This window comes from Lycorma delicatula, chromosome 8, assembly GCF_047948215.1.
Source record: "Lycorma delicatula isolate Av1 chromosome 8, ASM4794821v1, whole genome shotgun sequence".
Taxonomy (NCBI): domain Eukaryota; kingdom Metazoa; phylum Arthropoda; class Insecta; order Hemiptera; family Fulgoridae; genus Lycorma; species Lycorma delicatula.
The window spans coordinates 10871787-10893390 of NC_134462.1; the positions used below are offsets into that span (position 1 = coordinate 10871787).

At 29.6% G+C, this 21604-nt stretch overlaps 1 protein-coding gene across 3 annotated transcripts in view; it reads right to left on the reverse strand.

The window, feature by feature from the left end:
- fmt (phosphatase 6 regulatory subunit 1-like protein fmt) overlaps positions 1-21604 on the reverse strand; it is a 90049-nt gene that overhangs the window by 48586 nt on the left and 19859 nt on the right. For all 3 annotated transcript variants that reach the window (XM_075374082.1, XM_075374080.1, XM_075374081.1), the window contains exons 4-9: positions 20273-20543; positions 16678-16845; positions 15029-15207; positions 10192-10305; positions 3049-3229; positions 201-353 (exon numbers count right to left, since the gene is read on the reverse strand). In XM_075374082.1, coding sequence (XP_075230197.1) covers positions 201-353; positions 3049-3229; positions 10192-10305; positions 15029-15207; positions 16678-16845; positions 20273-20543 — 1066 coding nt within the window. The remainder of the gene's footprint in view (positions 1-200; positions 354-3048; positions 3230-10191; positions 10306-15028; positions 15208-16677; positions 16846-20272; positions 20544-21604) is intronic.

Here is a 21604-nt window from a genome sequence, read left to right on the forward strand (position 1 = left end):
AGAAAAAAGTAATTTATAAAATAAAAGCTTTTATATAAACCATTTTAAAAAGAATTACGGTTGTAATCAACAGTACCAACCAACCTTTAGTGGTAATACTTTAGTTGGCAATATAAAAAAAAAAAAATGTTATTTTTATTTAACTAGTTTCAGTATATATATACAATTAGATTGTAATTAAACATAAAGAAAGTACTTACTAAAAGAACACCGATAGTGCCAAGCTCAGAAAGTTTACTATTTACATCTGGATTGTGGGTGGCAACAAGTGCTGATAAAAGTTTAGCAACATGGAGCCTTGTATTACCTAAAGGTGGATCTACTGCACCAGAGGTCATTTTAACAGGTGGTTTCTAAATAAAAACAGAAAGAAGTAATTAAATATAAGCAAAAATATAAAATTTAAGGCATATTTGAACACTACTACGCACTATCGGTTAAAATAAATTCTCCAATCTTTTCTGTAGTAACTAAATGTTAAAACAAACAGAAACTAGTGATAACTTCAACTGTACACTTTACTTACCGTAACATTAATTTGTTATTAGTATTACTCTCTTTTTATTAATCAACTGAACATGACTATCTAAAGAAATCTCTAACTTATATTTGCGTTTATCTAATCATCTGTTTTTTAGGGTCTCTAGAAATAATCTCCAACAAATTTCATCTTTCTGTAACTCTTCCAACATTATGCTCTGAACATCAGAATCTTTTCTTCTCTATGTCCTATTTCACTTCCTTGCTTTTCCTTGGAGGAATCTTTCATCCTTTTGCTTACATTTTTTTTTCTTTCTCTATTTACTCATGAGTTAAACAAACTTAGAATTTCCTCTTCAATCATTTAGAAATGCCATTTCAGAAATACTTGTCAAACTATCTTATTTTTCATTCAAAATTTTTTTGTCTTTCCAGCAATACTACTGAAGAATTTAATTTCCAATGCCTAAATTCTTGGTTCATCCTTGTTGTTTATTGCCTAATTGTCCTGCAAATCAAAATTTTTATATAACCACCTTTTTAAATCTTTTCATATCCTTCCACAGCAAAGCTACTCATTGCTTGGAAAACCCATTAGCTTGTCAAATTTCCAACCAACTATAATCTTCTACCTTCCTCTGCCTCTTTAACTTTAACTACTCATTCCCAATTTAAGAATGCTTCTTCTAACCCCTAACTCATTGATTAGAAGTGACAAACTAACACTGTAATTACTACTGTGATTTCAAATGCATCAATTTGAGTCATTTTACTTCAGCCTGAACATTAAAGGAAAACACCAATTTCAATAAGGAACAAAAATTCATTTATAAAACAAACACATTTCAAGTTTAAATATAAATTGTTTAATACAGATGGAATTGCAAAGTAATTAAATCAATCTGAGAAAAAATTGCTTATTAAATTATAATAACAAAAATCTGTAATGACCTTTAACTGCAACATAAATTTCATTAATTTGTTCATTCCATTAATTTGTTGTACAAATTAATGGAAAAGCTGCACTGTAAAGGGAAATTTCAGTTACATGATTATACTGATTTTTTCAAGGCCACCTTAATTGAGTATTTTTTTAATAACTGTGCACTCATAGTTGTTTCTATTTTAAAATTTGTGCTACATAAGAATTGTTTTGTAATTATTAATAAGATTTATTTTTTATAGGATGTACGTTTGGTTTTTACTACGTACTGTATAATTCTTTATTGTGATCATTTAATTTTTTAGAAGGATATTTTACTAAAAAAAATTAACTCTCCATTAATATTCTTCAATTTGTAAATGTAAAATTGCAGCACAATGTGGGACAAGTTTAAAAGCTATCAGCTTCATTATCCACCTTAAAGAAGGCTGGTTCTGTTAATTCTAAAACAAGGTGTGGCATAAAAAACTGAAAAAGATGACGTCTTGCTGGGTAGTTTATATAGGTTAATCTTAAAGAATCAGATTGTTATTTTCAAGGGGAAACGGCTGGCTTCAGTGTTCATAACTCAACTGTGCAATAAAGGTTGCATAAACAATGTTGAAAAGCATGATATTCATTGAAAAAGCAGCTCCTACAGAAATTAAGAAGAAAAAAATGGCTAAGAAGTATATAAATTGGACTTTGAAGATTGGTAGAAAGTGATTTTCTCAGATAAAATGAATTTCATTGTGGCACAGAAATGTCAACAATCTGTTTAAAAAAAATGTGTTTTTGAAAAATAGAGTCCTATTTTGCAGAAAGCAGAAGTTGGGTGTTCCAGCAAGACTTTGCTCTCTATCATTCTTTAAAAAAAACAATGTTTATAGCAATAATATTCGTTTGTTAGATTGACAACACTTAAGAATTTACTGGCCACATGCAACCTGCAAATGGTTTTTAGATGAAGAATTTAAAGAAAAATTAATAAAAATTATTCAATTTAAGTAAAAAAAAAGTGAAAGAGGTGATAAAATACACACGTGGACATATTTCATATTAACAATTAAACAGTTAACTCATAAATTAAATAAAAATTTCTTTAAAATTTAAAAGTGTTATCAATTTGCAAAATACTAATAGTAAGTATTAAAATATCAAATACATTTATCATCTTCAGCCAAAGATTCTGATGCCAATAATCTAAAAAAATAAACCAGTTTAATTATGTTTATGTTCTTCATATAGTAACCTTCAACAGTTCAGAATCTGGCTAAAGATGTTTAAAAGTTTTAGTTAAGTCAAATAACATATTTGATAAACAGTATATTACAATAATAATAATTTTAATTACTTCAACTCTCATTACAATAGACTTATTACTGTTTAAAAAATTGTATTTCCATCATCATTATTTTTCTAGATTGTAAATTTCACGCTAAGATAATGAAATGTAATAGTTGAGTAATTTTATGAAAAACAGAGAAAATATTTTACGTAAATTATCTTATAAAAGAACCTTGATGTGTATGCAATTTTTGCAAACTAACTGAAATATCTTGAGAGTTTCAAGCTTCGTAGCTATTAAATATCCAACTAGTAAACTAATCAAACATAAATAGAATTTTAATATTTTATTCCTATACCTTAGGTGGATTTAATAAAAGATCATGCAGTTTTGGTAAATATGGTAATATCGCCTCTGCAGTAGATAATGTGACTGGTGATAATGGTGATGTTGAAGAACTATGATCTGAGGGATCACCACATCCCCCTTTTTCATTATTTCCATCACCATATCGACACTCTTGTTCAGCATTACTTCCACTAGTATAACAAAAAAAAAAAAAAAAAATATAATTCCATAATGCTACATGCTTACAAAAATGTAAAAAATTTCATTACTGCTAAAATAATGTTAACTTCTACAGTACAAAATATGCTGCCAAATATTAATTATAACCTAACAATATACTAACATGTGGAATCTATGTCCCTTCGATTCTTCTGCAAAAATAAATGTAATTTATTTTTTCCATGCTTGTTAACAGTCTCAATATTTTTACAGTGGAATAAAATATTACTTTTTTAATATTTTAGTAAGATAAACTAAATAATTATTCTGAAAACTCAAGATAATCAATTTATTATTCAAAACACAGTATCAGTAAAACTCAAACGTTCTTATAATATATATATGTTTGTGTGTGTGTGTGTACATACACTAATTTAATATCACTTAAGTTTTTTAACTTTAAAATCAGGTTCTCAATTATCAGAAAAATTGTCATCTGTTTAACATATTTGATTAGATGATTTAATTCTTCATCTAAACATTTTATGATGAAGAGGTTGGCATATAAAATAAGAATTACAAGGATAAAACTATGAAATGCTAATGCAGGCTAAGTTCCTATTAAGATGTGTGGCTTATATAAACATTTAAAAACAGAATATGTAGAAACCATTTTGATCTAGGTTATGGTCAAAAAAGATGATTATATTAATAATCAAAAGCATGTTGAAAATCCATTTTAGCAGAATTCAGTAATTTATTGTTAATATGTCAGGCATGGATTAAAATTTTGTTTGAACCTTACTGGTTGTTCTTCCAACTCCTGGGAGCTGGAATATTTCTTTTATATAATAGCGTGGTGGGATAACACTAAGATTTTACAATATTTTGACTTATGATACTATTTTATTATTCTGAAACAACACATCTACCATCTTTTCACTTCTCTTTTTGAATATTTACATTCCGATCTTCAGAGTTATGGAACACAATACAGTAAAAATTTATTAGTTAAGTATAGTTCCCTCACCAGCATCTGAATTATTTTAGCTAATTAATTTTTTTTTACTTTACAAATACCTTCCCTCACCAGCATCTGAATTATTTTAGCTAATTAATTTTTTTTTACTTTATAAATACCTAATTATTTATTATTTAATGTAATGGCATGTTTTTATCTGAGAAAATAATGAATGTAAAATTTGGGTTATTGAGTGTACAATTGAAAATGAGTTTATTTATTCTTAATATCTCTATGTAACTTGGCACCAACATGAAATTTATTTCTGTCAAAACAACTTTTTATTTTAAAGAAATACTTTTCTCACAGACATCCCAGCCAAATCAAGATGAAACTATAAGTTTGTCTAACTGCACATTCTAGAATATTTCTTCTTCCGATCATTAAAAAACTGATTAAAAGTTTAGTGTGTAAATCTTTCATGCTTATGTTTATCAAATCAGATTATATCTTTTTCTTACAATTGTTAAGTCTTGCAAAAAACCATTTTACGTACAATAGAGATCATATTATATGCAACATGATCTCAATCAAGACGTAACTCATATTTTTATTGTATGTAAACAGATATTAATTTCCTACAATTAGTTCAATGAACAAACCATTTGTATTTTATTATTACAGATTTTAGCAGCTGCAGACGTATTACAATAAATATGACAACAAATTTTTATTGTCTTTTTTTGTAAAGTTTGAATTCAAACTTTACACAAAGTGGACAATGTAAGGGGGTAAATTTTGGGGAGAACAAACAGAATCCTTGCCCCAAGTGTTGTACAATATAGTTTTATCCCTGTTGACTGTATTTTTATTACTTATAATTGTGTTTTTTATTGGTTTATAAAAATAATATTAATAACAGCTATTATTAATAATTTTATTATTTTTATTTATATGTTCACAAAAAGCTGTTTGAAAAATATAAATAAATTGATGAATTGTATTATTTATTGTTTTTTTTTTTTTTAAATTAAATTCTAGTAGAATAAGTGTAATGTATTTTTATTTTTGTTGAGTTATTTCTATTCAAATTATTTATAAAAAAAAAAAATTAGTTTCTTTTTCTCTATTTGCAGTTTTAAGTCTCCCTGGAAGTTGTTCATAACATTTTATGAAAATATGGAAATGGTCTATAATAATAACAAAATTGGAAAGTGGTACAAAAACAATGAAAATATACTTAGTAACACTAATATTATACGAGGTCTGTTCAGAAAATAACCGAACATTTTTGATAACGTGACAAGAAATATTAACTGACGTGCAGTTGGCAGTATTGTGTTTCAAATAACCTCCTCAGTAACCACATGTTCTTGAATTGTTGATATCTCATTTAGTTTTTGTGTTATTGTTATTTGAGCGCAAAATGTTTTTTTGTGTTATTGTTATTTGAGCGCAACATGTTTAAGTGTTAGTAGTGATTTTTGTAATGTGCGATTTTTGGGAGCAAAGATACAATGTAAAATTTTCTGTGAAACTGGGAAAAACTTTCACAGAAACATTTCAACTTTTGAAACAAGCTTACAGAGATGATGCTCTGGGTTGTATGTAATGTTACCAATGGTTTTCACAATTTAAAAGTAGTTATCAGTCAATTGAAGATGATTGTAGACCAGGAAGGCCTTGGACTTCAACTAATGACACCCACATTCAGAAAATCAATGATCTGGTACATGCAAATTGATCTGGAGCATCTCAATTTGATCATGCCATGATATTTTGACTAAAAAATTGACCATGCATCTTATTGCTGCAAAGTTTGTCCCTTGTTTGATGACCAAACAGCAGAAAGAACATAGAGTGGACATTTGTCGACAACTTCTTAAACAAGCCAATGACAACAAAACATTCATACAAAGGATGACAAAAACAGGAGACATTCATTCAAAACAGGAGACAAAAACTGGGTTTATGACTATGAAACTGAGATAAAAGTTCAATCATCACAATGGACTGGCAAATTACCTCCAAGTCCCAAGAAAGCACATACTCAGCACTACTTAACATAAAAATTCAATTAAATCACATTTATGAGATCTGTCATCAGTGTAGCGCAATACTAATCTCCCATGTAAGGAAAAATTGACACCTGACCACTGTAGCACAACACTTGAGGAATACATTCTACGTTAAGAGTCAAGAGATTCAAAGTTCTGTAACCTATACATTACAGTGGATAACTAAGATTCAACAGATGAAACTGCTAGTTATAACAGCACTCTAGCAGCCACACTTTTCTGGTAGAACAGCTCCCCTCCCTGGTGTTTACCATTTAACATATTAAAAAATTGTCTATTAAAATTTATTTTTATTCATTCATTTTAATGAAGATATCATTAGTTGTCAATCAGATTATTGGAATAATCCTCACAAGTTAAGTTTTCTATGACTGAACTCAATCCCTACATAATAGAGGAAGTCATGCATTAAGTGCAATGCTTTACAATAAGAACATGTAAAGCGCTTGAGATATAAGAGATGTTGCTTTTTCTATAGTAATGAAGGCAGATAGCTATCTAAGAGATAAGCAAAAGAGGAAGGAATACCATCTATAAGCTGAGAATCACTTTCATTTAATTGAGTTTGACACGATAATGCACAAATAATATTCAACTCAATAAAAAAATGAACAAGCACTTGACCCTTTATTTTTCCCTTATTTGCTAATGCTTAGCAAGAACAACTTATGGCTTATGTATCAGTTAGGTCATCTACAAATATCTGATAATGACACTTAAGATAAGATACCAGAAGGTATAAATTAAAAATGATTTTTTTTTATGTTTACTACCTAACTCTTCCTAAATATCCTCAGAAAATTACTATTAACCTTTTCAGATCATGTAGTCATTGAACTGGCTATGTATGGCGTCAGTTTTAAAATGCTGTTACAAAATCATTTTATATGGCATCTAAGTCGGTTATTTTGTTTTGTAATCACAAAGGAATCAGTTTTATTAGACAATTTGAATGTTTATACGATGTAAAATGTTTTATTTGGACTAGAAAGAATATGACCATTTTTTTCTCAGAAATGTGCTTGTGTGTGTGTGTGTGTGACTTGTGTATTATAACTGCTATGAGGATTATGGATTTATTTATTATTTACAAAAATAGCTTATTATATTAGCAACATATCGAAGTAGTTTTCGAGTAATGATATTGACACGGAGCAGGAAATAAATGTAGCCGGTTCAGTTCTACATCCACTTGCTGAAGGAAACGATAATTTATTTCATGAAATCCATTATCGTTTTCCAGTGCAGTTGGATGTTGAAATTTCTGTTGAGCTGTTGAGTTTCCTCTCCAAGATGAGGAACTTGACATGGCGGAATTACAAGAAAATCCAACTGACCGGACCCAAAATGACGAAACAGTTACAGATGACGAAGGTTACGAGTTGGAAGGTCATCTGCCAGTTCTTGGAAATCCCTGGTTAGTTTGTACTGATAGGTGCAAATATGACACACTAAACAGTTTGTGTTTTACGGGTCCGAAACCAGGTGCATTTGAAAAGAATCCCGACCTTTTGGCTAAATCCGCTCCTCGTAAGAGAGGTCGGCCTAACAAGCGTCGTAGGAATTTACAGAATGTGCCTGAATATATTCCTGATCCCTGTATTCATGGGCAGACGCCGTTTGCCGTATTTATTTGTTTTTTTGGGGCTATCCTTGAAAAAGTAACATTACAAACTAATTTGTATTTTCAAAGCCGTAGACCTCATGGACCATTACCTAAGGACAGAATTCAAGGTGACGTTAGTCTTGATCAGATGAAACCTTTCTTTGCAATCATCCTGGAAATGGGTCATACTGTAAGACACACTTTACAAGAATACTGGTCAACTGACGAGGTTTCCCATATTGCTTGGTTTAAAAATACATTACCGAGAACCGTCTTTCTTCATATTTTAAAGTATTTACACTTCACTAACCAGGATCCACCAATAGAATCAGAAATGCAAACTGGTAACTATGACCATCTCTGGAGAGTACGCGAAATATTTGAAATTGCCCGTCAGAAATCTCGTGAACTCTGTAATCCACGACAACAAATTGTAGTTGATGAGGTTTTATGCGCCTACAAGGGTAGAGTCTTGATTCAGCAGTATATACCTAGTAAACGAAAGCGCTTTGGGATAAAGGTTTACAGACTTTGCGATAATTCTGGGTACACATTTGATATGAGTGTATATCTCGGGAGACAACGAGAGGAACTAAATATAAACGAAACAATTACTGAACATACAGTTATCAATCTAATTGCAGGTTATGAAAATTGTGGATATCATTTGTATATGGACAATTTTTCCTCATCCCTGCAATTATATCGACTGAAAGATGTGGGAATTCTAGCTTGTGGAACAGCTCGATCCAATTGTGCTGGAATGCCAGCTGAATTCATACGAAACAGACGTAAACAATTAGGTTTGACCAGACACCGGTTAGCCTGTCATATGACACTGAATGGAATATCTTGTATTCTATTCAGTGACAAGCGAATGGTAACATTTCTGTCTTCTATTCATGGGCCTGCTGAAGAGGGTAAATACAGCGTAACAATTCGCGGTACAGAAAATGTTGTGAAACCTGTAATGGTTGTAGACTACAATAATTACATGGGGGCTGTTGATCTATCTAATTGTCTGTCTTCAAGCTATTGCTTACATAGGCGCATGACAAAAGTGATGAAAAAACTTTTTTCCACATTTTTGATATGCTCCTTGTCAATGCTTATACGGCTAACAAGTCAGTCAATAAGATGGAAAAGAACCAATCCTTCAGATTGTTTTGAAATGAGGTTTTGAAAGGGCTTGTTTCATCATCTCCTACAGGATTTTCTGCACGAGGATCTTATGTAAGAAATCGTGAATTGTTATGTCTTGAAAGTTGTGAAGCAAGACATTTTCCTAAACGTGAGGGAACAAACAGTTTTAGACAATGTGTTATGTGCTCAGCAAACCGCATTCGCGCAAGATTAGTCTGGAGGTGTGTGGCTTGTGAGGTACCACTCTGCATAGACAGATGCTTTCTCGTGTATCACACACGCCAAAATATCACCAACTAGGGGTAAGTGCTTTTTATTTATTAATTTATTACTTCATTTTATTTGTTTAGGTTATTTATTATTTGTCATCTATTTCATTCTTTTGTTTTTTTTTGGAATCTCCCTTATAGCGATATTTTTATGTGTTGGGGTAAAAACTAGTGAGCGCTTGTAATTTCTTATTTTATATATTATATATATATATAATATATATTACGATTTTATATACATAGTAACATAAAAAATACCTGTTGTTTGTACCGAATAGCTTGTAATTACTGGGGTAATTATTTATGCGTTTCATGAACTTTATTACCCCCTGGTGTGTAATAGCAATACTCTGGTATAAAAAATTTTTTTTTCATGTAATAAATGCTCTTAGGAAGTCTTATAATTTAAAAAAAATTTTTTACATTATATTTAACGCTAAGAAAAAATAAATAACTATAAAAATTTCTTGAAATTGATATGCTAATTAATCTGTGATTTATCACACGGGTTTTTCATCATATTTTGCCCAACTTTCAACCGATTTGCTTGAAAGTATTATTTTTAAAATCAGCAAACTATGTTTCATAAACACAAATAAAAAAAAAATTTCGCTAATAAAAAACGCAGTAGAAATGCGCAAAAAAATTCTGCAAATTAATTATCGTAATTTTTGTACGGTTTCAATTTTTTTATTGTTACAGGCATAAAAAATATCCAATCGTAACGGTTTTTTTTGTCAGAATTTGTTAAATCTCGTTAATATACTGTAATTTTTTGAAATTTTTTTCCCAAGAGGGTAGCATAAGACTATGAAGGGAGGCAATCAAATACCAACATATTTTCACGGAGCGCTAAGAAGCACGGATAATTGTGATGGGAGAAGGTTAAAATATTATGTTTAAAATCATTTATTAAAAATGATAATTCATTCAATACCTTAGCTTAATAGGCTCTAAAAGAGTAAGTAACACAGCTATTCCACCAACTATACTCGTTTCACATGTTTCACCACATAATATTACATCAAGGAGTTTTTCAACAGTCTTCGGCCTGAAATAAAAAAAAAACAATTGTTATAAAAAGAAGTCCAAAGGTTTCAAAATACTCTTATAATAAAAATATAAATGATTGTAATTTAGTGGCACTTTTTGCCAATGCTATTACTTATTAATATATTTTAAGAGCAATTATTAAATGTATATAAAACTGAGCAGAACAAACCTTAAATAAGAAAATAATGCGAGTATAAACTGTACTACTCTTTCAAACACCCTAAAATAATAGTTATTTTGATTAAAATGTTAACATAGGGGAACATGTGGACACTACACGACTTCCTTGTACACCTATTAAGTTACATATATACATTTTATTAAAATGAAAGGTACATAACATTTTATTTCATTAATAACTTCTGATATATTTTTTTTATTGTTATTATTGAATTATTATTTATCGTAAAAAGTCCTAAATCCAACTTTTTTTCATTTTGGGCTTTTTTGGACACTTTTGGTACAGTCAATTAAAATCAAAAAGGGAGGTGCACAACAATCCTAAATCCAAAATTTCAACATCCTACGGCTAATTGTTTTTGAGTTATGCAAGATACATACATACGTACGTATGTCACACCAAAATTGGTTAAAATGGATTCAGGGATGATCAAAATGGATATTTCTGTTGAAATCTGAAAACCAAAATTTTTCACAATCACAATACTTCCTTTCCTTCGTACAAGGAAGTAAAAACCATGAAAAAACAATAAAGCTAAAGCATACATCATACTGAATAACAAATAACTTGTTACTTCTTTCTCAATTAGGAACAACAGGGAAAACTTCTGAAAATTTAACTGTTCAACTTTTATAGTGTTCAATTTCATATGAAGTGTTTATAATAGTAAAATACTGCTTAGACATAAGTGCTGCTTAGGTCATAGTAACACTACTGAAATGTACATAATCTCATTTTAAGAACAAGAGAAGAAGATGATCCCATTCCCTTCTAAACAGTTTTTTTGACTGCTTAAGCCAGCTATGTTCAACCCACGGCCCAGTTATTTTTTTTGTGTGGTCCTTATTGATTTTACTTAAATACTTTGTTTTTTATGCATTAAAAATCTAAGAAAAATAATATATTTTATACAAGTAACTGAACATCTATTATATTAGCTGTGACTGCTTAACAGCGTAATATAGTTTTCATGGTTATTTTTATATTAAACCATTCTCAACATTCAAAGATGACTCATAGTCTTAATTTTTAACTTATGTTACTAAAGATTCACACTGTAAAAGATTTTTATTTTTAAAATGATTTAAAACAAAATACATATATTTTAAATAAAAATTAAAAAAAAAATTATGTAAAAAAAGTATAAATAAGATTAGTTAGATTTGGGGAATTTGATAAACACAATTATAAAAAATACTATTTAAAAAAATAAAAGCTTTTTGATTTTTTGAAATATATTGTTTTATTACACTGCAAACTGTAAAATAAAATAAGTAAATTAATCAATTTACTTATAACAGTCAGCCAGCCCTTTATACCTCTTGTCTATGCAGCATACAGCTCACTTCACATTCCTTGTACTTATTGGCCCAGTAATGATTTTGGGTTGGACATAGCTAGTCCAAGCAGTTTTTTTTATAAACACTTCAAATGAAAGTGAACACTATCAAAGTTGAACAGTTAAATTTTCAGAAGTTTTCCCTGTTGTTCATAATTGAGAAAGAAGTAACAAGTTACTTATTATTCAGTGTAATATGTATAAGAACACTGAAGCTTTTCTCCTTAGATATTACAGGCATTGCAAAATAATCAGGTTGTTAGGAAAAACAGGCTTCTTTATGGATGAGTGAAGTAAAAAGTTAGGGTTAATTCATATGTGAATAGATGTCAAGTACTCTCTTAATAAGCACTTTTTTCAAAAGCACGCTAGATTTTAAAAATTTAAAAAAAATTATATTTCATAAAATCTCTCTATTATACAAAGAGCAACATACATTTCTTTGTATGTTAGCAAAAATCTCAAGAACCGCTAAACTGATCGCTACAAAATTTTAACAGTAGCTTCATTATGTAATCCAGTGTCCAAGTTTTTTAAAATGTGTAACAATATATGGTGTAGTGACTAAACCAACACAGCCACTGCCACTGTTACTGCGAATGGCTGCACCTGCCTCTGCTTACATGATTAAAAAACAAAAAAAAAGGCCATGACGGGAAATGTAAGTAACCATACAGCATAGACAAACGATGGGGAGCTACTTTCGATATGTTTATATGAGGTACGATATTGATTATTTTTAGGAGATGTAGACAAATCTCAGGTAATCATTGTAAAAAATGATTTTTTTTAAGAATAAAAACCACTTTACTAAATAAAGGTGCAAGAATATGAAGGGATCCAAAAAGGAAATAGAATGAATTAATCGGAAATGATCAGAAGAGAGACAGAAATATCACAGCTTGAAAATGAAGGTAAGTTGGATCAATAGGTGACAGACCAGAAATTATCTATTAAACATGGTCCTATGGTGATAAGAAATTATGATGATAAAAAAAGAACACCACATGCAAGACAATTCGATTTGAATAAACTCAATTGTTTAACAAAATAAACATTATCAATAACTGAACACTTACAAAACTTGAAACATGTACTCCTACAAAATGGACAGTAAATTGAAGGAGGTTACACAAAACATATTTTCATTGAAGACCAAAAGACAATAATTATTCAATTTTTATCTGTTATCTAATTTTTCATATTAATATTTTAAATTCCACTACACTGGACATCACTGAATGTTAGAAACTGTGATTTCTTACTAAATATATACAACTGACTACTTTAAATCAGTTAACATGTAGTGTAGAACCTAATCGCCAATAATATAAAAATGGTGTAGTGAAAACATACACATTCTAAGAGGGCAATCTATCAATATTTAATCAAATCCTATTTCATCTTGTGCATATATTCATTGTTTTATCCGAATGGTTTTTTTTTATAACCGTTTTACTACTAGTATCATCAGAAAATAAAATAGTTCTTGACTCATTTCAAAACGAAATTTTAAAGCTAACAATGGAAAACAAAGACGACTTTTTTTTAGTCAGGAGGGAAAACACCTGATCCAAACAGAATTTTTCACCATTTAAATTTGTTAAAGAGGGTAGTGCAGATTAGACCTCGCTGTGAGACACTGGTCTCATAGGAGATGGTGAATTTGATTACTTTACTGTGCGTTTGGATTTAATGTTTATCCTTTTATCTTTATAATACAGATGTAACAGTGCGATGAATGATCTTTTTATCATGCCTCACTACGGGTACATCAAAGTTCAAATGCTGAGAACCCTTATCCCCGTATGTCTGATATAATACACAAATTGAACAGCATATATTAGATACCCAGAGCTTATCTTGATTCTCCACTTTATAACTACAAAATATTTCTTACCACTGTTTATCCAGTGGAGTCAAACATCATAATTGATCTTTAAACATCAACACACATAAAGGAAGTTACTCAGATGATTTACATAGTTCCTTAGCCCAAATATTGTATGAGGTCTGTAAATAAAATAATGAGAATGGTTCAGAAAAACCTTTTATTTACAATTCAATTATACATGGCCTTTATCACCTTTGAAATAGTTCCCTTGGGAAGCCACGCAATGCTTCAAACGGTTTTCCCACTCTTCAAAGAGTGTTGGAACTCAGAAACCAGAATGTCCTTCAGATGGCGAGTACATTTTTTAATGTTTTATGTTTAAAAATGGTGTCCTTTGAGATCTTTTTTTTTTAAGTCAGGAACAGGAAAAAGTCACACGGACTCAAGTTCAAAGGTGAATAAGGTAGTTGAGGAACTACAGGAATGTTTTTCTTTGCCAAAAGCTCATTAATTAAGAGTGCAGTGTGACAAGGTGCACTGTCATGATGCAGTATCCAGTTGTCTCTGATGGCTGGTCTCACTCCGGCAATTCTTTTCCAGTCTTTCAAGAATTTCTCGGTAAACATATTGATTTACAGTCTGTTCTGTAGGCAAGAACTAGGGCTCGTGACAGAGCATCATCTCCATATGCTCTTTTCAATTTTGAAAAGTTTTAGTAGCATTCTCACAGAGTTTAACACAAAACTTGATTGCACATAATTAGTATAACCCATTTTTGTAATGTACAACAAAACTTGTTTCACAAAAAGTTTGTTTACATCTCATGTGGCAACAATAGAATAAAAATACTAATACCTAATATAAATCAGCTGTTCATATAACCATACATTTACTAGTAACTTTACAGAGTTGCTACTTTGGCTGCTGAAGAAAAACTGATCTCATTACTTTATTTACAGACCTCGTATATCTAACATAAGACACTTTACACAGGACTTGTAAAACCCTGCAACTGTACTATTTGCAAACACAGTGAATGTATAAAAATACTGGCATGTTTATGAAGTTCACTGTATGACTAAGCTGTCTGGCAACATATCACATCGTGAATGATTCATCCTGCAAATACAGCTACTGCTATCCAATGATAAGTCTGTGCCTCTGTCTGTTTGAAATCATTTAAAATATTGTTTTACATGCATTAATTACCACTAAAAAATAGCTGAAATATCAAAAAGGCAATATAAAAAAAGTTATTCCACAAAAATTGTCCACAATACAAAAATGATACTATATTTTGAATTCAGCATAAAAAGTTATATCAAAAACATTTTGTACCAAACTATGTTTATCAGCGTAATACTTACAATTCAATAGTGTTTAATATTGGATTTGGTTCTTGTTTAACTTCATGACAATATTCAGCCTCACGAGATTTAATTATAATGTCACAAAGTAATTGTGAGGCACTGCTATGACGATCACCATCAATCGATGGATCTAATAACTGGACAATAGATTGTATTAGTTCCTCACTATCCAACCACTATAAAACAAAAATAAAAAAAAGGTAAACAGTGATTACACATAAATTAAATAGTAACATATAAATACGCACATACAGAAGCTGCTACAATATAATAGTGTTTCTCTTTGTGTTCTAATTAATTAATATACGCTGAAGAATATGCTGCTACTTTATTACTGCTTCATGCAAATAAAATGCATTGAGATTGAAAGATGAGTAATTTATATTTAGGAAATAAATTTTTAGTTTTGGAGGCAGTCAGTGGGCAGTAGTACTAGCTGCTATATTTAAAGATGACTGAGAAAATCAGTCACCTGCTTATAAATTCTGAATGAACCAATGGATGTATATATCTTTCATAATCCTAATTATCCATAATAACAATTTACATCTTTACTAGATCTTATCATCTCCATATGGTTATCTGCCCCAATGCATGTCCTATGTTACATGTTAATCTCCATTCTCTATTACCAACTACACTTTTGAATTTCTGATAGGAATCAATTGTTTTAAGATCATCTTTAACGTTTAATCTTTGCTGGCCTCTCTTTGCATCTTCTACTGTTTCTTTTAACAATATTGTAGTCAAGCCTCCTCTAATTATATTTCCTATTCTGAATTAGCATTCAATTCTCATTTACTCTCCTCATTACTTTCATTTTTCACATCTTCTACATTTAACCACCTTCTTCAATCTCTTCTACGCTCACATTTCAAATATCTCCAGCCTACTTTTTCTTGGTTTCCATGTTTAAAAAATCACATTATGCTTCTTCAAGCCTACTCCTTAAATTCATTTCAAAGAAAGCATAAAATTGTGTAACTTTATTTTTAATCCCATAATACAAACTCATAATAAAATGTTCACTTGCATAACGTAAAACTTTAAATATTACACTGTTTAGAATTTGATTTCAGGGAGACAGGAGGAAACATTACATTTACATATTATAAACTTTTCTTATTAATTTATATAACCTGATAATGCCAAAAATACATCCCATCAAGAAGGCAACGCCAGTACTGTTTACTTAGGTTTGAGATATGGAAAATAAAATTGGATACAATCACTTTTACTACATGAGTATGATTATACTACAGACATGCATATTATATACCACAGATGACTCCATTAGTGGAATAAATAAAATCTTTATTTATCTTGTAAAATTACATAAAATGATGGTGTAAAATTATGCTAAATAATTCATTATTGTACTTTAATGTAAACAACAGTGAACTATAACATTATAAACCATACTATAGAGCAAATGAGCAGATTCATGTATACATATTGTAGTTTCTTTATAAGCGTGTTTAATTAACTTAAAAAATAAAATACCGCATGTAGCATATTTATGATTCAACTGTCTTTCTATTATTTTGACACTAATGAAGGTGGTTTTACTAATAAAAATAAATAAATATAAATAATAGTTAAAAAGTATAACAAGCCAATTTATTATTAAAAAAACTGTTACTAACCATTAGAACTTCTTGTTTCATTTCTGTTTCTGAGATTGTAACAAATTTAAGAGTTAAATCCATAATAGCTGAAGTACCTAAATGTTTCATAAGTAATGGAATACATGTGCCCTTCCTCTTTAGGAACTCCAACAACTGAAGACATGTGAGCTTGTATGAATACCAATTCTAAAGAAATTTTTTTTTAAAAGAAAACAAAAAATATTACATATTAAAAAAATTAATCAACATTATTAACATGTACATATTAAATACATAAAAAAATAACACTAAAATGCATTTTGAGGGTGCATGAACAATTGATTCTCAGTTATAATTCCTTCTTATTTTTTACATAGTTTTACTTTTACCTATTGTTTATGTTTATCAACAAAAATTATAAAAAGTAAATTAAGTTAGGGAAACTAGATATTGTTAGGATGTTGTAATTATAATGTTTTACAAGATTATATTGTTAAATTCTATCTTAATATTTTTTTTTAATGAAACTGAATAAATTTATCATTATCATACTATTTCATTAATTTTTTTTTGTAATATTCTTAAACTAAAGTCTTTTCCACATTGTAACTACCTAAGTCTAATCTCCTTTTATGCTTTTTAAAAAGTAACACTAGCATGATCAAGATCTTGCATGATAATATTCTCTTTCTGATCGTCAGCTGGCAAATGTGGCACAAATTTTACAGAGAAACAATGCACTTCCTCAGCAATTTCTGAATAGATCTTCACCAACTTCTATATTATTTACTATAATTGCTGTTGTCAATGTTATAATGGTCTGGTATATTCATTAATCCATGTTTTGCCCCATTTAAAGCAATTGAACCATTTATAACGCAGAGATCTCCTCCTAAAGTTTTCCCCAAATACTTGTTGAATCAATTTAAAAAAGTTTTGATGAGTTCAAAGCAAAATTTAATACAAACATTTAGCCCTTAAAGATCTTCAATCTTTATTTGGTTAAAAAATGTGTTATCTCTAAATGCTATAGCTTGACAACGATACTAATCCATGTTAACATGATACAACAAATAGCATTGTGTTCCTGAAAGTTTTCACTTGTTCAAAGATGCTCTGTGCTCAGGTTGGCGAACTATTATAAATGTTTGATCTTGTTAGGTTCATCTTGTAAATTATTCAACTTTATACTTTAATAATATTAATAAAATAAAGTTTAAAAATGATTTATTTAAACTTCACAAATACATGCTGAACATCCACTAATACTGCTCATAACATTGTATAATATAATAAATTTTAATAATTAAAACATCCTTAAAAACTAGTTTCCATAAATGAAGTTATTTTTAAACATTTTATTAATAAACTGTAACAGTACTTATATTAATTGTTTTTTGTTTAAAAAAAAAATTATTTGTCAGAATATTTTGCTTAATTATATAATTAATTTAAAAACGGAAGGTTCAACTATAGACATCATTTAAATTACAGGTAAGGTAAATTAACACAAAGACAGTAAGGATTTTCATACAATATGGGTTGTTTTGTTGTTTACACTATAAACAGAGATTATGTGACTAATTTATCAGTTAATTAAAAGAATTTAAATTTCTTTTCAGGCTAATCAAAGTATAAACAAACATTACTGAAGATTGGTGATACAAATTTTTAAAACATAACAACACTACTTTCAAACCTCTGGCTTTCTCACTGATGCATTATGTATGTGCCTTTTTACACTGCATATACAAAAGTGGCAAGCATAGATATAAATATAATTCAATGGCTAACAGTGGAGTAAAATGTGCATAAAAATCTTGTGAAAGACTGGAAGTTAGAATACATTTACTCATTAGTTACAATTCTATTAATTAATGTGTGAACTAGTAGGTTACACCGATTTAAACCTTTACTTTTTATTATAAAAGATTATATGTAAAAAAACAAAATTTTTAATTATAAGTAACAAAATTTGATCAATATTAAAAATAAAATTATTATGTATTGGTTGTTGATTCAATGAGTTTTACTGTACTTTACATTAAATGTAATCATGACTATTTATTATTATTTATATTCATGTGATAATTAAATTCATCACAATTAATATTATATCGTATTAAGATTGGTTGTAGAAAAAGTATCTATAAATTTAGATACTTAGATTTGTAGTATTGTATCTATAAATTTCTTTATAGATAACTCCATAAAAATTATTTTGTAAAAAATGTTCATTGTTAGAATACCAAAATATTCACAGTTTACGGGACAAAGGTGCTCAAGATAAGAGTGAATATCAATAAATAATGGTGTGGAATAAGGTGCTACTCTAAGTTCCTGAAATTCGATGCGCTCATGAACCAGTTGTATTATATCTGTTTGGCACAATATAGAGCTAGCCCCAATTCTTTTTTGTCAGTTAAATGCTTAGGCAAGTTTTTGGTGGGAATGCTCTGGGGCTAACACATTCATAAATTGGTACAAGCATTGAAAATGTTTTTGCTAGTTGAAGATAGCAAACGTTCTGGTCAAACTACATCTAAAATATAGCAAAAGTTTAAGAAACCATCCAACAATCACTGACTGCAAAAAATTTGGCATTTGCAAGACTGTAAGTAAGCCCGTATAAGCTGTTGGTCAGAAAATTATGTTATAGGGCTCAACAAACTGCACAATGCTGAAAAGATGCTTAGCAAGGGCTTTAAGTCTACTTTAAAATAAAAGAACTTCCTGAAACTAATCCAAATTTCATCTCCAGCATCACTGGTGGTAAATAACAGTGGATTTATGGATATGATCCTGAAACAAAGCAATTGTCAGAATGAAAGAGGCCAACAAAAAGCAAGGCAGGATTGATATAACATTAAGTCAATGCTGGTTGCTTTTTAACTAATGGCACTGTGAACAAAGTTTTTTTATCAGAAGAATGAAAAATTCTACTAAGATGGATATAAGGTGGCTCAAAGATATAAAGTGGAGTAACAAATCTTGATTCCAGCATTATGAATGTTCACTGTGCTACATGTCACTTGTAAATTTTTGGCAAATAATAACAACCATTTCACATCCTCTGCACTCACTAGACTTCCGTCAAGTGTAACTGATTGTTTCAAAAGTTGAAATTGAAGTTTAAAGAATGTTTTGAGACCACTGAAGAGATCCAGGCTGGCACAAAAGGGTAATGAACACTCTGACTTGAGATCACTATCAGAAGTGTTTCTGATCAGGATTAAACTATGTGATCATACTATTTGTACAGAAGGAGACTCCTTTGAACGGGCGGAGGACAATAACTTCTAATCTACTCTTGTAAGCTAATTTCTGAGTAGCACTTTGTAAAGCAGTTGAAAGATAATTTTTGTAAATTTGCTAATTCTTTCTTGCAATTTGAGCTTTTTTCCTCTAAATTCAAGCTTTTTTAAAAATTAAATAAATTCCAGGATAGACCACATTATATAAGTAAATTTTTTTATTGGCAGATAATGTATAATTATAAGTTTTTGCAGAAATAAACTTTGCCAAATAATTAAGAACTATCAATCGACATTACACTAATACTAATTAAAAACCAGTTTAATTAACTTATAATAATTAAAAGCTATCAGAAAAAAAACTAAATTTATATATGTACCTGCTCTTGTCCTCTTGTAACAAGAATACCCATAGTTCTACTGAAAAATGAAGCGAGAAGGGGGTTTAAAGGAGGCTCTGATTCAAGGAATGAATATAATTTTGATAATAAAGATTCGTTAATTAATTTCTCGTTAAAATATGGTACATCAGTCGTAAGCAGTTCACAGACAATATTTGGATATCTATATCTTTCCCGTTCATTAATGTCTTCACTAGGCTCTGATATCATCAATGTAACCATTTCTTCTAATACATCTGGCCGAGTTAAACTGCAAAATAAAAAAAAAACTGCATAAAGTACATTAAAAAATGAATGAGAGATAGGCAAAAATATTATGAAAAGTTGGTTGGATTAATAGTAAACATAAGTGCCCGTCTGCTTCTATTATAGTTGTTTATACTCCAAAATACTGATGCATATTCAGATACTTTTTAATGAAATTTAAATGCCCACAATAACTGATGTTTTGTTGGAGTTCAATTAATATAAAAGCTTTAAAAATGGCTCATCCGAGACAAGCAAGACTGATTTTACTTAGGACTGATTGTCTGACAAATTGTAACAGACATTTTTAACTTGTATCAGAGTATACTAAAGGGTCATTCCATGTCAAATGGACCAGGGGCTCCAATCGACTATCACCAAACTTCATCAAATTTTGCGTGGACATTCTCGCTGAGATCTTAAATACAATTTTACCAAATTGTAGCTTATATCTACTACTGCTGATTTACTGTGATCTCTTTAAAAAAAGTGTACTTACTGATACTTCGCACATACATGCAATAATTTGACTTATAGTTTTGGAGGTATAGGTTTGAGTTTTAATACTTTCGGTTAACTTTTTATGCTAACTTCAAATATGTTATTCACAAGTTTCTTTTGGTACCTGGTTTAGAGAAATAGCAGCTGAAATTTAGCTAAAATGTTGTCGCAACATTTTGTAAGTCAAAGTTTGAGCTTATATAATTCCTTATCTAATACTTTAATCGGAATGACTTTATGACCTGAAAAAGGGTATAATTGTGTGTATCCTAAAGTTTCAAAGCAACTGGAGGTTTGTCAGGAGATATTCATCTGGTCAAAGATTTTTAGCTTGATTTTTTATCCAATTTAAAAACTTATGTATCTGGTATACCTTCTCAGATTTTATTAGTTTTATAATAATTAGAAAGAGCTACTTTTAAACTACAAAATCCATGCACTTCGTTTCTTGATCCGTAGTTTCTAAATAGCAGAAAAGACAGTTGAAAGATAATGCATCTTTCACACAGGGAGCCAGTTTTCCGTAATTAAGTAATATCATCCATTTTGCTGCCTGTTAATACA